General features: G+C 35.5%; 2 protein-coding genes across 2 annotated transcripts; one reads left to right on the top strand and one right to left on the bottom strand.

The window, feature by feature from the left end:
- Positions 1 to 5,228: 5,228 nt before the first annotated feature.
- LOC147568753 (large ribosomal subunit protein eL21x/eL21w-like) lies at positions 5,229 to 6,763 on the bottom strand. Its single transcript, XM_086655169.1, has 2 exons — positions 6,354 to 6,763; positions 5,229 to 5,662 (listed from the first exon to the last, which is right to left on the bottom strand). The coding sequence occupies exons 1-2, from the start codon at positions 6,588 to 6,590 to the stop codon at positions 5,405 to 5,407; spliced, it is 495 nt and encodes a 164-aa protein (XP_086511295.1). The 5' UTR covers positions 6,591 to 6,763; the 3' UTR covers positions 5,229 to 5,404.
- Positions 6,764 to 9,576: 2,813 nt separating this feature from the next.
- LOC147568752 (calcium-dependent protein kinase 20-like) lies at positions 9,577 to 14,874 on the top strand. Its single transcript, XM_086655168.1, has 7 exons — positions 9,577 to 10,894; positions 12,161 to 12,304; positions 12,403 to 12,555; positions 12,932 to 13,047; positions 13,648 to 13,815; positions 14,211 to 14,435; positions 14,543 to 14,874. The coding sequence occupies exons 1-7, from the start codon at positions 10,090 to 10,092 to the stop codon at positions 14,657 to 14,659; spliced, it is 1,728 nt and encodes a 575-aa protein (XP_086511294.1). The 5' UTR covers positions 9,577 to 10,089; the 3' UTR covers positions 14,660 to 14,874.
- Positions 14,875 to 17,453: the final 2,579 nt, after the last annotated feature.

Below are 17,453 nucleotides of genomic sequence, written 5' to 3'. Positions count from 1 at the left end.
AGGGTACAGTGTCCTCGGGCCACTTGACGAGCAACAACTGAAAATGCATGACCGTGCTCAAATGGATTAAAAGTTAATCATTTGTTTTGACAGTTGTACTCGAGATCAAGAAAGTCTGAATGACGTGACGTATCAGATGGGATACTAAGTGACATGGGAATCGAGCATTGTACTTGTTCTAAGTCCAAGTGGGAGTCTGAAGGAGTTGAAGGAGATGTCCTTCGACCAAGGTGACAATGCGAACAATTTGTCGGATAGGACAATTGATGTGGAAGATCATCAAGTCCGATTGATTTAGGGATCGTAGAGTTGTAGCTAGAGACCAACTACGATCGTCGAATTACGAAGTAATTCGCGGCTAACTTCGATCGGATCCTACAACGGGTTACACATAAGAGTGACAAATTGATCTAGGATATGACTAGTGGGAGTGAGATATAATCATGGGAGTGTCCTATAAACATATCTCATAGCCCTAAAAAGGAATTAGGCAAAGATAGTACAAAAAGGCCAAAAACAGGGTTTTTGGGCCTAGACCGGTTCGGGTACTTCTAGGACTCGGATTGGGCTGAATTTTGGAGGGTTAGTTGCTGATATAATAAACATTATATCTGCCAATTTTCGTGGTGTTTGGGCACCTCCTCCTTAGGGAATTGAGAAAATACCAATAGTTGCTATTTTCGACTATTTCCTTAAATCTTATTCTAAAGGGTGTTTTAGGAAACCTAAAAGGAGGTGGATTCTTATTAGGGTTCTATATAAACACTCTTAGGGCAGAGAATAAGGTGTGGAATTTCTCTCTAAGTTTTCTTACTCTACCACAACAAGTAGAGAGGAGAAAGTGAGCTAATTCCCATTAACTATCTATCTAGTCAAGAAGAAAGGAGTTCTTCTTTTCCAACCACCATTGGTGTGCTAGCTATACAACAAGGTGGGAGATCAAATTGTTTGCTCGTGTCCCAAGTAGAGGAGCTACACTTGAAGCTCTTGGTCTTCTCATAAGCAATTGGAAAGGTTCGAGGGAAAACTAGCGAATAAGGTATTTATCTTTCTAGTTTTAATTAATGATTATCATAGGTTTATGCATGTGATCCTGGGAATACTAGTGTAGACATTAGATGTCTTAATTCCGCTATAAACACTAGTAGAAGGGTGTAAAACCCAACAAAGAGTGTTTGATCAAGTCTATCCCATTGTTGGAATTCAGGGTTGGGAATAGAAGTATCACTGCCATGTTGAAGTATGTGAGAAGGAGGAGGGACAAAGGTACTGTCAACAAACTTAAAAAGATCTTGGGAGCAAAGGAGACGCAGCATCTGTTTGCGCCATACAAGGTAGTTTTCGGCTTCTAACTTAACAGAGACGAACTGAACGAGGAAGTTGAGATTGAGTGGAGCAGGAGAGACGGTAGTTGCAGTGGAAGAGGATGGGGCAGTGATGGTAGAGGAAGTGGTGGTAGTAGTTACTGGAGTGGAAGCCATGAAAAGAAAGAGAATTCAAAATTTTGAAAAGAAGGAACTTTGGGCTGCTGATACCATGTAGAAAATATATTTCGTTTATTTGTTTGTAGGCTTTACAATGAATATATATAGCTCATACAATGAGCTGTTACAACTGTTTACAAAATCTGATTTGAATGAGTCAACCATTCTTATCAATAATCTTTGAATGAGTAAACATAGGAAAGATCTTGACTTAGTAAAGATATTAGTCTAACAGATATTTCTTCAGCTTAACGGAAGGCACAAACATGTGACCTTGTATTATTAATGAAACTTGACGTGATTCAGATTAAACAACAACAATCACTAGAATTTTGGAATGATGATGATTGGATTGGCAAGTGAGATTTGACGATGAAGAATGAGAAAGAGAATTAGAAGGTGAATGAGAAATGAGAATTAAAAGGGAGCATTCGCTTCAGAGAAGGAGAGAGAAATGGAGAGAGAAAAGTGAGAAAAACAAGAAATAAAGTGAAGATGAAGTCGCTGGCAGTCGTCGACTAACTCCAGCAGACTACTTTCTGCCAGCCAACTCCAGCCAACCAAAGACGAAAACAATTATCTCAAAATAGAATTAAGTATGTCAATAGATATCTGAACATTTGACATCTGATCCGTATCCATATTCGATTTTTTAAAAAAATCTAAAACTTCAGATACGAATCTGAATATGATATCAGGTACGGATACACCAACATCCGATTCGATAAATATCTATATCCGGTAAGTAATATATAAAAATAATAAAAATATAAAACGGAGGTAAATGAATTTGTTATAGAAAGTTGTTTGATGAAATGAGTGGAGAAATTAACTAAATCAAATTTCTTAGATTAAGTTGTTTGGCAAAATAGTAAAAAAAAAATATACTTTTATACATGAATTTATATTTATTTATTTTAGAGTTAACATTTGGTCTATATTGACTGTAAAAATTCTTTAAAAACTAGGGAAACAAATATTCATACTTTCCTTTGATTTGAGATATTTATTAACTAGTAGTTCTATCATACGGTAAAGATATGGCAACTTTTAAACCCTAAAACCATTTATTAGGGACATATGGGGTGAATCTTCAAATTTGTAAGTAAAACATCTTTTTTAATTTGATCTAACAATTACAGTTTCCTCCATCATCTTAATTGTTTATCAATCATAGATGTTTTTTTCACCATATCTTCTATCACTTTGTCTTTTAAATTGTAATTGTTGGTTGAGTTTAATTAGCAAATGATAGAACTATTTGTGAACATATATAGACATACATAAGTCAAGAAAATGAGATAAAAATGCATCAGTAGTGAATATATCATTGGCATTACATGCATGCTAACAAACTCGTTTTTGTGATGAATGTGTGATTGAAAATAATGTGAACTTAGCAATCGATTTTATTCTCGATTTGAATGCCACAAACAAGGCATCGATCTTTTCCCCATGGTATAACTATAGAATTACTGAAAAGTGAATGGCCCGTGAAAAATATATGCAATTATCGCTCAATAATAAGCCCGGAGCAATTCTTAGGCTTTTAATTTTACTCATTTATTTCCTTACTGAAACTAGCATTCCTTTAATGAACATCTGCCAGTAGTAAAAGAACCATGACTAAAAGTTCATTCCTTGGAACTACTTTTTGCTCAATTCAAACTCAAGAAAAAATGATCAAAAAGGAAGTCGAAGAACACATGGGATTTACTAAATTCATTTCTCGATCGGGAAATTTGGCCAAAGCTCCCTAAAAAATTTGGCCTTTGGTTAAAAAGGATTGGACAATTTTTTATAGGCTTCAGCTCCCTGTGGCATTTTTGTAAATTATCTAATATAGGGAAAAGACAAAACTGACCTTATCGCAAACTAGTTTGCAAGGCAAACCAGATTGCAAACTAGTGCAAACCAGTTTGCAAACCAGTTTGCAAATCAGTTTGCAAACTAGTTTGCAAAGCTTCGCAAAATCAAACCCTAACAAAATAAGTAACTAAGAAGTAAGATTATATAAAATGTGAGGGTTTTTGGAAAATCTTAGGGTGTTTCTAAAATTTTCCTTTATACAAAGGTCAATTCAGGTATACAAAATTAAGGGATTTTTAGAATTGTCCTTCAAGCCTATTTCCAAACTTTTCATGGTGCCTAGAAGGAAAAAAAGATAACTTGTCTTTTTGACAAAAAAAAACAAAAAATTGGGTCTCCAGCCCAATTTCCTGTTTTTTAAATAGCCCTCAACTTTGTGACCGGCTTCCTGCCTAGCCCCCTACTTTATCAAAAATATTCATATGGCCCCTTTTTTCAGTTACCGTTATAATTTCGTTAGCTAGCATCACATCTCTCTCATCCAACTCATCGCCTCTCTCTCCCACCTCACCTTCTCGTCACCTCATCGTCTTCACCGTCGAAGGTCGTCGGCCGGCCAATTTTTCGGTCGGCGACCTTCAAACATTAAAAAAAGAATTTGTTTATATCTCCTCTCTCTCTTAAAACTTCGGCGAAGGGAAACCCCTCCGTGCACCTTGATGGTTGAACATGCTCGATCCTTACATGAATCCTTTTCTTGATGATATTGCCTCTAACATGCATCAATTAAACATAAAACACTCTGAAATCATGCACAAATTAAAACAATGTGGCTAGCCTAAGCTTATATTGATTGAGATACGCAATGTGGCTAGCGGCTAGCCTAAGCTTATATTGATTAACAAGCAAGGGATATATTGATTAAGATACACAATGTGGCTGGCCTAAGCTTAGAACATGAAATAGTGCCTTCGTGAGCCAATTGACTTGTACAAGATTATCCATCCGTATCGTCGTCTTGGGACACAAAGTTGGTATCAAGATTACCTATTTGCTTTATAGATGACATTAAACCAAGGTCCAATTTACAGGTTAACATGGAAACCCAACCTGAAGAACATCATTTTGGAAAGAGATTCGCAAGTTATAATTGCAGGTTTACATGGAGAAGAAATTCAGGGTATTCGACATGCAAGAAAACAATAGTGAAACTGAAACCTCTCAAAAACTCTTTTAATCTTTTGACATATAACTAGGTAAATAGTATTGTAAGTAGCTTAGTCAATAATTTGACAAAATCCTCTGGGAGGACTAAACTTTCTCGAGAATGGGTGAACTTCCAATCCTCATACTCTAATGTTGATTTGACGTACAAATTGTTTTTCAATATGTATGATTCTAATTTCATCTTTCAAAGAAATTAACAACAAATTAGATTCACGCAGAGATCGAGGTTTGTTATTGGCCTACGAAAACTAGAAGATGATGAAGATGACCTGTAGATGAAGACGATCAACAAAAAGGAGAAGAAAAGGAAGACGGTGGAGTTAAAGAACACAACTAGAATTTTTCGAGGGAACTATTTTTGTTGGTTGAGAGTATCTTTGAAATATACAAAATTAAAATTAAAAGTACCCTTAATAAAATCAAAAGTGCCCTTAATTACTCGTATTGTTGTATAGTCTAATATTTTGACTAGAATAACATTTTCTAATATAAAATCACTCCTACTGTAATGAGAAAAGATTATTAGTGAAGTCATTATAAATGCATTCTACTTGCCATCGAGCAATTCAAATGTGGAATGACCTAATTCATAAACAATTTCACTCGATCAACTGCGCCCGCACAGCTTTTCTACGCCCTGGTAACCAAACTTCAGAACCATAAAAGTAATATCAAAGGCAAAAGAAACTCTAAAGAACAAAAACATTCAAGAAATACCTAAAGAAGTTTGGAATTGCATGAAATTTTTAGAGTTCACCAAAATATACTCAAAATGCCTGAACCAAGTACAAAACAACTATCTCAAAAGTATAAGGGAGAACGTAAAATAATTCAAGACAGCAAGAGATAACTTGACCAAAATAGACTGGACTAGAAGAAAGTTTCTAATATCCTCCTTTAAGGTCATTGACCACATCGTAAGGAATGGGAGTGACAGTCTCGAGGGTAGCTCCTTCAACCATGAAACCGGGCTTAGGTCCAGCGGGTTGTCTCTTTGTGCTGATCTTCTCACCACGAGCTTTTGCCTCTGTCTTCAATTTGTCATTCTGGATCTTCCTTAACTTGAACTCCTCAGTGCACCTTGATGGTTGAACATGCTCGATCCTTACATGAATCCTTTTCCTGATAATATTACCTCTAACCTGCATCAATTAAACATAAAACACTCTGAAATCATTCACAATTAAAACAAAACAAACTATTTAACGAGCAACGGAGATATTGATTAAGATACACAATGAGGCTAGCCTAAGCTCAGAACATGAAAGAGTGTCTTCAGGAGCCAATTAACTTGTACAAGCATTATCCATCCGTATAGTCATCTTCCGACACAAAGTTGGTATCAAGATTACCTATTTGCTTTATAGATGACATTAAACCAAGATTCACTTTATATAATAGTACATGGTATAGAAAGAATCATCGACAAACAAGTTTGAAGCTATTTCCGTAAGCGGACAACATATTAATCAGTTGGTTGTTTGATACACATCTATACAGTCCTACTTTACAAGAATGTACAATTCCCCAGGCCTAGAGTAATCAACTTTATATCAACCCTAAATAATAATACAACTTCATGAATCATTCCACCCTACAAAATTAAGTAATTAATAAACTGATCTACAAAGTTCATATATATTACATTCTTCAATTACATCAAAGATTACCTAGCCCTAATAAATCAAAAACCTATAATAAACCAACATAACTCAAGAAACCCATCTTCTAAACCGAAAAACTATTATAGAGTGATCAGATCTACTAAGAAAGTACCTAATAAATAAAACCAAGAAGTAATCAAAACCAGTAAGAGAGAAAGAAGGGTTATACCTGCTTGTTGATTTCAACACCAATGGCACGTTTTGTAACATTCCAGACCTTACCAGTACGCCCATGGTAGAATTTATGAGGCATACCTTTGTGGATGGCTCCATTAACCTTGACATCGACGTAATCGCCAACCTTGTAGGTTCTGAGGTAAGTTGTTAGGGCGATGTAACCCTTCTTCCTGAATGGACGAGAGAACAGATCTCTAGTTCTAGAACGGAGACCATGACCAGCCGGCATTTTTACCCTAAATTTCTCTACCTTCTTGTTCTCTCTTCAGAGTTTGAGATTGATGCTAGGGTTTTCTTTTAAAATGAAAAGCCCTAGGGTTTCTTTTGGCACGTGTGGAGTAACTGCATTTCGTAAGAGAAGATGGTTAGTTAATAGTCAGGGGAAGTGCCCAAAAAATAGCCAGGGGGAGTTAAAACCGCCCACCATGAACAATAAACGCGCCTCTCTGAAAGCAAATTAGAGGAAGAATTTGTGAGTGAAAGGAGTTAAACTCCCATTAGTCAAATAGTCAATGGGTTAGGACTAATTCTGAAGGCGCTCCACTTTTGCTACATGCACCCACTTTTGACATACCAATTTATAAGCACTTACCATTTCTACATACCCACTCACACCTCACTTGAATTTGTCAATTTCGCTTCCACTCACCACCACTGCTACTAGGGGTGGGAATCGGTCCGGACGGGCGGAAACCGGACATTAACTCAACCCGTCCGGGCGGAACGGACACAAGTCCTAAGTGTCCATTCAGACATTTGGACAAAATAGGCGGACATTTCGCATTTTTCTCCAACAAAGTGCCCGTCCGTGACCGTTTTGATAGTCTGGCAAATCGAGTATCGGTCGGTCGGACGCCGGTCACTAATGAACAAAGAAAGAATTTTTTATTTGAAATTGTAGCGACAACTTTCTAAACCCCCACTTTACAATTCCAAAAAGTAAATAAATACAAATTAAAAGAAAATCATTGAGATTTCTCATGGATTACGAGGATTACGATCGGTGTATAGTGGATTTTAGGGTTATTAATGAGATATTGAGATTTTAGAGGAGAGAGAGACTAGAGAAGTAGAGAGGCGAAGACAAGATTAAGAAAAGTAATTTCTAAGGTTAAATATTTTTACTCTTGAAATCTAACCGTTGTAGCTAACCCTACCGATCTAAAGGCTTAAATCGATCATATAGGCGGGCGAGTATAACGGGTAGGATAAATGGACGGGTTCGTTAGGCGGACTATATAAGCGGGTGGACTCGGTTGGATCACCGGGTAAGGATCTATGCCCCCGTCTGTCCGCTTAAGCTCTTCCGGTCGGGCGGGTTCAGACCGATTCGGGCATCGCACGATCACAGACACTTCGGACTCGGACGGTCGCGGGCGGGTTCCGAATTTTCGGGCCAAAATCCCACCCTTAACTGCTACCATGTCTCTCACTCCTTAGCTTTCTCTCTCAACTTGGACGGAGTTCTCTTTGGCGGAACTCCTTTGTCTAATACAAGAATCGAATTCGTGATGCAAAATGAGTTTTAAGACCATTTTTCATTTACGAGCTACACATCTAAATTAGTATTTCAAAATTTAAACTATTAAAATAAATGTTTATGTTTTTTATACTCGGTGTAATAAGCATCCATTTTTCATAAATTTAGGTCAACAACCTATAACTCATTTTTGGTTGTCTTAGAATATTCAGTAGTTGATCGTCTAAGTCTTTTTTCATAGTAAATAACCAATACAAATTTTATAGTGTTTAATTAATAATGGAGGTGATAATTTAATCAACTTAACAATGGAGATTTGACAGGCTCACCAAAAATCTTTGTAATTAACAATGGAGATGATAATTTAAGAAAAAAAGAATAAGAAGAAGAATAATTTGAATATAGGGTTGAGTACTCACCAGAAACCTGAGTAGAAAATTTCCCCAAATCTGAGTAAAAACTTTCTTGCCTAAACGAATCTAGAGGGATTTCAATTTCTTTTTTTAAACCCTTGCAATTATTTTATTTCTTTTATTCTTAAATTAGTTATTTTATTTCTAAGAAAGACACGATTATTTTTTTAAATAGGTTATTTTATTTACTATATTTTAAATTTTGGGAAAGACTCTAAACAATATCCTTTATATAAAAAATGATGTTAATCCCAGTCATCATTTTTCTTTGCTATTTTATTATATTGATTTTACTATTTCATTTTAATTGTTTATCTCTTTTTATATGGTCGTTTTAAAGATATTTTTCTTTTTGTAAAATAAAGAAAAGAGTTACTTTGCTATTTCATTTTTATTGTGTTCACATGACCAATTGAAAGACATTTGTTCTGATAAAAAATTGAAAGACATTTTTCTTTTTGCAAAAGAAAAAAAACAAGAAGTACAAGATTCGAAAATTTGAGAATCAATGGGCCTCTAAAAATCTTTGTCTTCACAAATATGAGAAATTCCACGACATCTATCAAAATTACCAGTCTTCCAACAAATGAACTCGCGATCTCTAATTTTTCTGAGTAGACGCACAACCAATTTTTTGAATATGGACTACGATCTATGGTATTCGTTACATGGCATTGACACATCATCAAGATGTGATAAGCACGATAACCCGCCTAAATTAAATTAGGAATGAAAGATGTCTAAAGCCCAACAACATACTAAAAGCCCGACAAATTTATTAAATACGGATTTCATGTTCTCTTGGAATCGAACTTGGGACATCTAAGATTTTGGAGTTTAAGTCAACATTTTTAACCACAGGGGCAACCAAGTGTTGACGATGCACAACCAATTTGTCAATCAATTGTTGTCTATAAACATTATGCATTAGTACAAAACAACAATTTTATGGTCTTTGGGGGAGTCTAGAGGCAAGCTCAACTAGGGGTGGGAATTGGGCGGTTATAGGCGCCCACAAGTAGTCTTCTTTCGTGCTCGGACAGGTCGGGTGGATATCTTTAATGGCTAATAGGCTAGTCGATTAAACTGGGCCGGTAATTTTAACGGGTAGCGCGGGCACCCATTGGCCAACTTAACGGGCTCGAGTGTGGGTGTGATGTCAGTAAAGGTTTCAACCCGATTACGCCCTCTAAAATGAAGTGGGCGGGGGGCGGTAGTGTCCGAGACTGGCAGTGGGCTCCCATGGTCTGCTATGGGCTCGGGTCCATGTAGGCGGGTTCGGGACCGTGGGTATTTTTTCCCACCCCTAAGCCCAACCAAATGATCCATAGAAAGACTCAAAGACATATGTGCCAATTGAAGGGCGTCTCGAGTGAAAACCATACTCTTGGGAGGACTTTTTGTGCCCCTAGAATTAGTTAGAATCAATGACTTTTTCTCTTCTTCTCCAATCTCTTTCATTAGGTGGAAATATTGGTCTGAATGAATATCTTTTGGGGGAAGAAAGATCCACTTTAATTATTGTTTCATTTTTATTGATGTCATCATCTTAGTTTTTGAACCATTCCACTAGATTTCCATTTTTATATTCTATATATTCAGACACCTTTTCAAATCTCTGTTTTTTAAAGAATTTCTTTTACAAATCCTCGGATGAAGTTCCTGTAAAAAAAAAAAAAAAACTAGGGTTATTTTATTGAGGTACATTTTTGTCTGTTATTGAATTTCGAGATCTTCTTCTTCACCATACCCTCCTCATGTTTCAATCTTTAACCCAAGATTTCAAATTTGGGAATCAAGGTAGAGATTTTGGAAGATCTTGAAGGTGAATTTTAATGGGGAATAATTGTTCAGGACCTTCAACTGTAGGAAAAAATGGATTGCTTCAAACTGTTTCAGATGCAGTTTGGCGAACTAAAGGACCTGATGATATGCTTCCACCTGTTAATGGAGATGGATCAAATTCAAACAATGCAGCAGGTAACCCTAGTTCAGCTGAACCTTCAAAACCAATAAATGATCCTGCTTTAGAACAGATCAAGATCACAGGAGAAGAATCTCAATCTGGGGATTCAACAAATGTTAAAAAACCTCAACATTTTAAGAGAATATCAAGTGTAGGACTTCAGATCGAATCCGTATTAAAACGAAAAACAGAGAATCTGAAAGAAATTTATAGTTTGGGAAGAAAACTAGGACAAGGGCAATTTGGAACAACATTTTTTTGTTTAGAGAAATCAACAGGGAAAGATTATGCTTGTAAATCAATTGCTAAAAGAAAATTAACAACAGAAGAAGATGTTGAAGATGTTAGAAGAGAAATTCAAATAATGCATCATTTAGCAGGTCATCCAAATGTGATTTCTATTAAGGGTGCTTATGAAGATGCAGTTGCTGTTCATGTTGTTATGGATTTATGTGCTGGTGGAGAGCTTTTTGATAGGATTATTCAAAGAGGTCATTATACAGAGAAAAAAGCAGCTGACCTTACTAGAGTTATAGTTGGTGTTGTTGAAGCATGTCATTCTTTAGGTGTTATGCATCGAGATCTAAAACCCGAGAATTTTCTTTTTGTTAATCAAAGTGAGGATTCACAACTTAAAACGATCGATTTTGGGTTGTCTGTGTTTTTTAAGCCAGGTATATTTCTGATAAATCTATTTTTGTTCTCTTCTAATCTTGTATTGGTTTGATGATCATGCTCGAGAATGCATTGTTAAGGTCTTAGAAATTATTATACTGTTAGCTCAGTATGTTGAAGAGATTTTACTTTTCGATTTAAATGCAATATTAATGCTGCTACGAGTTGTACTGATAAATATGTTTTTTTCCTTAATCATGATCATATGATATCATATAACTGGTTTCATTCTATACATAACCCTTGACTAAATTGTCAAGATACGGTATTGATGACAATGAAACCGGTGTTTGAGTGTTACAAATTAATTTATTTTAGTTTATTTGGTAATATAGCCGTAGTTTTAAATATCTTTTCGTGTGTATCTCGGATATGTATCGTGTCACGGGCTTAGTGTTACGAAAGATGCAAATTGTGGTAGAGGTACTATACACCACGTCTCTTATCGTGACTACCATTTTCATTATATTCCCAGAGTTGATAAACATGTGAAATTAAATCATTTTACAATTTTGTTTTCTCTAAACATGTAACATGGATACCAATATAAATTTCAGTGTTAGAACTGTTACAAGGTGTCAGATACTGTGACTGGAAAATGGCAAAAGGAGACACAACTGTCATATACTTAAGGAGTTAGGGCTACACAAACACGGTATATCATATTTGTAGTAGCCTATAAGAAACTCAAGAAATGAAATAAATATATGGTAACTCGAGAAATATATGGTAGCCTACAATAGGTACAAGAGCATACAAATTTCTTGTTGCAAGAAGACAATGGAAGGACTATATTGTTACTTCTGTCCCTGAACGCCCTAAGCTTTACTCCTGCAACGTAATATGGCTTCCAGGTAGGGCAGGGCAGGCTATGGGGACAATGATGAAATCAATAATGGAAATACTTCATTGAAAGATACATATAATACGGAAACTGAGGTATAATATAGAAAACAAATTAGATCCTGTTGTTGAAATTCTTCGAAGTTCGAAATATGTTCAGTATAAATCTTTGTCCTCATCAACTACTAGTACTACCATACATTTTACTCTGAATATGAGATCATGGCAAAAAAGAGATCAAGTTTATTGATGAAATGGTACTATCTGTTTTGGTCATGGTACTATAATTTTTGTCTCACCCATTACTGTACTACTCTTGATTGCCCTTATTATCTCTAACTCTACCATTGATACTTGCTAAGTTGCTAAAGTATTCTCATCCTCTTTCTCATCTAATATGCTATTTCTATTTCGCGTTTCAGGTGAAACATTTACTGATGTAGTTGGCAGTCCTTATTATGTTGCCCCGGAAGTGTTGCGTAAATATTACGGTCCAGAATGTGATGTTTGGAGTGCAGGGGTTATCGTATACATTTTACTAAGTGGAGTTCCTCCTTTTTGGGATGGTAATCCTTCAGCTCAACCGCTTTGATATGTTTTCCTCAAACCTGTCTATAGATAGCATCTAATTATCTGGGTATTTTGTCCTTTTCTGCTGATCCAGAAACCGAACAGGGAATATTTGAACAGGTTTTGAAGGGTGAGCTTGATTTTGAATCAGACCCGTGGCCTAGTATCTCTGAGAGTGCAAAAGATTTGGTAAGGAAAATGCTTGCAAGAGATCCCAAAAAGCGACTAACTGCACATGAGGTTCTCTGTGAGTAATACTTTTTCTCTGATAAATTACGATCCGATTTGAATCATAAATCGTACAATTTTAACATCATTGCTTATAAGGATCAGAACAAATTCTTGTGCAGTAGCAATAGTTAGTTTTCTAGATTGGTAACTCCTGGTAGAGATTCATTGGACAAAGTAAGGTCACCTTCTCAGCAGTACACTTTTTTAAACCAGCGCTTCAGTTTCTGCTGATTGAAGTTTACTAGTTTACTTTTGTCCTTTTGAGAGTATTATGTGCATAGATCTTTGGAGTGAGTAAGACGTGGTCTATCTCTCGCAACTTAGTTGCCAGATTTTGCTGTCGTGGAATCTCGGTTATTTCTGCGCAAGCTAACTGCTAATTCTGTTGGCAGGTCATCCTTGGGTCCGGGAAAACGGAGTAGCTCCTGACAAGCCTCTTGACTCTGCAGTTCTTTCTCGCTTGAAACAATTCTCTGCCATGAACAAACTCAAGAAAATAGCAATTAGAGTAAGTACCTCGAGCCCCTTCTTTGTGGAACTTGCATATCTGTATGTTTTTGGGAATTCACCTATAGCTTGACAGCTTGCTGTGATTACTAAAAAGCTTTTAGAGTTTTAGTTTAGAATATTATTATGCAACAAAAAGGACATACATGTTAATAACACCATAATTTGCACAAAATTCTGTTATTTCAGAGTGATAATAGCATTAATCTTTTTTATTAGAAATGATCTAATTTAAGCAAATCTATCACTACATGTATTTATTGAGATGACCCACGAGAAACGAGGTGAGGGTTGTTTCTCAATGGTAATGATGTGTAAAACTATCATGAACAGTTAGAGTTTGATTTAGTTAGGAGTTCATGTGCCAGTTGGTGCCTCAGAATTTAGGATGATTGTATCTGCTCGACGCTTGTCATGAAGTTGATCAAATTCAATTAGAAGTGGACTAGAATGTGAACCTTTAGGATTCAGGAGTGACAATCTAGCCTTTGAAACTGTGGTGAGTCTTTTTCCCGCGCATGTAGCATAAAATGGAATGCTGAAATATTTCCGAAGAAGTCATCCAGGAATGTACTTTATAATTTGTTTTCCTACTTTACAGGTAATTGCCGAAAGACTGTCTGAGGAGGAAATTGCTGGTTTAAAAGAAATGTTCATGATGATAGACACAGATAATAGTGGACAAATCACGTATGAAGAACTTAAATCTGGTTTGGAAAGAGTGGGTTCCAATCTCAAGGAATCTGAAATCTATGCACTAATGCAAGCGGTAAGTGTCAGTTCGTAAATCATTTCTCATTGTTTTACAGTTCGTTCACGTAGTTCATCCCTAAGATATTTCATTTTTATTATTGTAAATTTGTAAAATCCCCCAACGCAACCATTTTGTGCAACCGTATCATCAACGTCATCTGCCCTATACTTGTTTTACTTTTATTTGGACCCTTTAAACCGCATTCATCACAGTGCTTCTCCCTGTCATGCCTAAACCAAGAAAAAAGACTCATGAAACTCATGTGCGGAAAAACCTATTTAAAAACGTTTTTCGCGTAGCATGATCCTCCTAGTTTCAGTAAAGATTAATAAATCTATGTGAAATCTCCGAGTCCCAATCCATTTGATGTCTTGGTAATATTTCGATTTTACTTTGAAAAACAATTGCAGGCAGACATTGACAACAGCGGTACAATAGACTATGGTGAGTTCTTAGCTGCAACTCTCCATCTAAACAAGATCGAGAGGGAGGATCATTTGTTCGCAGCTTTCTCTTACTTTGACAAGGATGGAAGTGGGTTTATCACCCAAGATGAGCTCCAACAGGCATGTGAAGATTTTGGTATGGGAGATGTTCGCCTAGATGAAATGATTCAAGAAGTGGATCATAACAACGTAAGTTTTCAAATTCATAAAAGGAAACACGTAATCTCACTCCGAATTTCCCTTCGTAGCTGTTTCTAATATACCAATTCTGATCATCTCTTGCCTTCAATTCTCAGGATGGAAAAATTGATTACAGTGAGTTTGTGGCGATGATGCAAGATGGACAATTCGGGAAGAAGGGTCTTCAAAATAGCGCAAGCATTGGCTTCAGAGATGCATTAAAGATAGGATGATCCGTGATAGTATTTATGTATTTTAAAACTTTCTTTCATTTCCATTTCATGAGAAAATTTGAGCACGTAGTTTTTGTAATGCTCGTCCAGTGTTTGCGTAAATGGAATTCTGGTGCATTTTAGTGCTACGTGTTTGTACTACCACATTTTCCTCGTTTAGTTGTGCATCAACTCTGAATAGATTTTCAATTTATTTCCTCATGTTCATATCTCTACTTTATTGTGTTGCTAAGCTTACTTCAGATACATCTTTGAACTGTGATTTACTAACCCGAGTTAAATATAGGGGACATCATGGTGAAGGAATTTCGAATACAAGTTTACCCATTTTTCTCTTATATTATGCTGATCTTCTTCTATTACTTTTGTTTCATTGTTTATTATGCAAGTCAGCATTTCTTAACAGGTAGTCGGACCGCCAGGAAGTTGTCGTCAGATTGAATGAACTGATCATATTAGTTGAGTAATGAATTCAATAACTGCTGTCATGTTTATGAAGTCTGCAGGTCAATTGCGTAGTGTCAGAACAAAAATCATGATTCGTAGTTTTGCCAGAGTGGTTTTACCATCTCCGTCAAATCTTCGAGCTTAACAGGGAGTATCTCAAGCTTCTTCTCAGGCAAGAAGATACAGGTTTTACCAGGTCATTTCTACCACCATCTCCTTTTACGTCATTTTCCATCTAAGATCGGTTTTCAGTTTAATGTTTTGTATCAAGATTGTCATTTAGTCATACTTAGCTCTGAAAATCAATTATCGCTCTTTTATAGGATCATGTTAGATTTCAGAGACACAAGTTTTTTTCACCATCTTCCTGCACCTCACCTGTAAACCTAGCCAGATCAAACCCATGGATGACCACAGGTTGAGGTTTAGTTCACCACTTTACTCGTTACCCAAAACCTCGGTCTAGTGTTCTATCCAATAGTTAGCTCGATATGAATATTTTTGTTTACAAAACATTTACCATTTCCTTAACATGAATTTTTAGCTTTTTTGTTTGTTTTTCGAGTTGGCTGACTTGACCTAGCCAGCAGGCAATCGATTCAGTACAAGTACCTAACTGTTTTGTCTACAGTACCTCAGAAAACACCAAACATCGTCGTCTCTCTTATTTCATTTTCAACCTCTTTAATTATTGTGGACCGATGCCTTCTTTTTATTAAAAGCGAATGAGTGTGACCTGCTCTAGAATCCATCTTCAAATCTTGCAAATAGTGGGAGAAAATAGTAGTACATTATAAATAACCAAAATACAGTAAAAATTCGAACGATTCGTTAGTAATTACTCTATGTGAACCTTGTAAAGTTAGTAAATTATATGTGGATAAGTTATTGGTGTCCACAAACTAACAATAAAAGAAACTTTGAATTAAAAATAAGTTAATTATAATTGTATCTCTTACTATTGTTAATATATAGGAAAAGAATTCTTCATATAATTTATAGTTAAAAAGATTTTTCTACTTAATTATTTTGCTTTTAAGAAAATACTTCTTTGTTATCTTGTATGCGAAAGAAAGTGAATCTCTTTTAATTTACTATTTTCCAAATTTTTCAAAAAAATAATGTACTCATTTTTTACTATCATAGAAAAAATATGAAGACCACGAAAAAGAAAAATAAGAACTTAATTGATGGTTAAGGTTTTTTTCTTCAATAACGTGGATGGTTGAGGCTGCTCGAGACATTTGAATTGTATATGTCTTAATTGCCAACCATAGTCCTTTTCTTTTAGCGATATCGACAATAATAATGTTAACATCAAATTTCAACATTATGTGTACAAAGTCTGTATTACACTTTTCTACTTAATTATACATGGATTTCATTTCATAAATTTAAATTGATACTTTTTCTCTTTTGTTTTCATTACCAACTTATTAATTTGTCTTATCGGATGGGTACAATTTTCTATACTGTACATATGTCACGTAAATGAAGGACAAGTCTTTCTTCGAAAAAGACTGATAGAGATTTATCTTGACAAGATTTCTGAAATCTATTTTATAGAAGACCTAATGAGGGTCAAGTGAAACTAGCTCAATGTGTTGGGGAAGAATATCATAATAGAAATGAACATCGATAACTTAATCAGTAACAAAACTAATGACTAAGGTTTTCATATTATAATGAGGTGCCACCTTTTGAAAATATGTTAAGTCGTTCCACTTAACCCCAAGATGATTCAGAAAAAATCAAATAAAATTAAATCAAAAAATACAACTAAGTTTTAACTCAGAAAATTGTTCCAACCGTGTTATTGTGGAAGTCGTTGGGTCTTAAAACAAATCTTATATACAATATTTGCAAAACACAAGTACTAATTAATCATCTACCGAATTCATATTTTAACAAACATCTTCCTCTTCATCAGAAAAAAAAAAAAACACAAACATCTTCCTATATCAATTGTCCATTGACATAAGGTACCAAAAGACCTAAGGAGGCCCTAACATGTACTATGTGCAAGGATAATACAAACTCTGAACAAGGCACAAGCTTAGCTATAAGACTGTATAAAAATTATTTTAGTCGCGCACACCTATCTGATCAAACAATTTTTTTCATTTTGGAAGAGGAGCCAAACAATCAGAAGATTTATTGTGTTTTGCGGTTCGATTGAGGGAATAATTTGAAAATGAACATCGATAACTTAATCAGTAACAAAACTAATGACTAAGGTTTTCATATTATAATGAGGTGCCACCTTTTGAAAATATGTTAAGTCGTTCCACTTAGCCCCAAGATGATTCAGAAATAATCAGAAAATTTATTGGGTTATTAAATTTCC

This window comes from Eschscholzia californica, unplaced genomic scaffold, assembly GCF_041429995.1.
Source record: "Eschscholzia californica isolate CP2 unplaced genomic scaffold, dmEscCali1.0.p SCAF_1, whole genome shotgun sequence".
Taxonomy (NCBI): domain Eukaryota; kingdom Viridiplantae; phylum Streptophyta; class Magnoliopsida; order Ranunculales; family Papaveraceae; genus Eschscholzia; species Eschscholzia californica.
The sequence above is the reverse complement of the archived record's forward strand: the minus strand, read 5'-3'. Positions and strand labels throughout refer to the sequence as shown.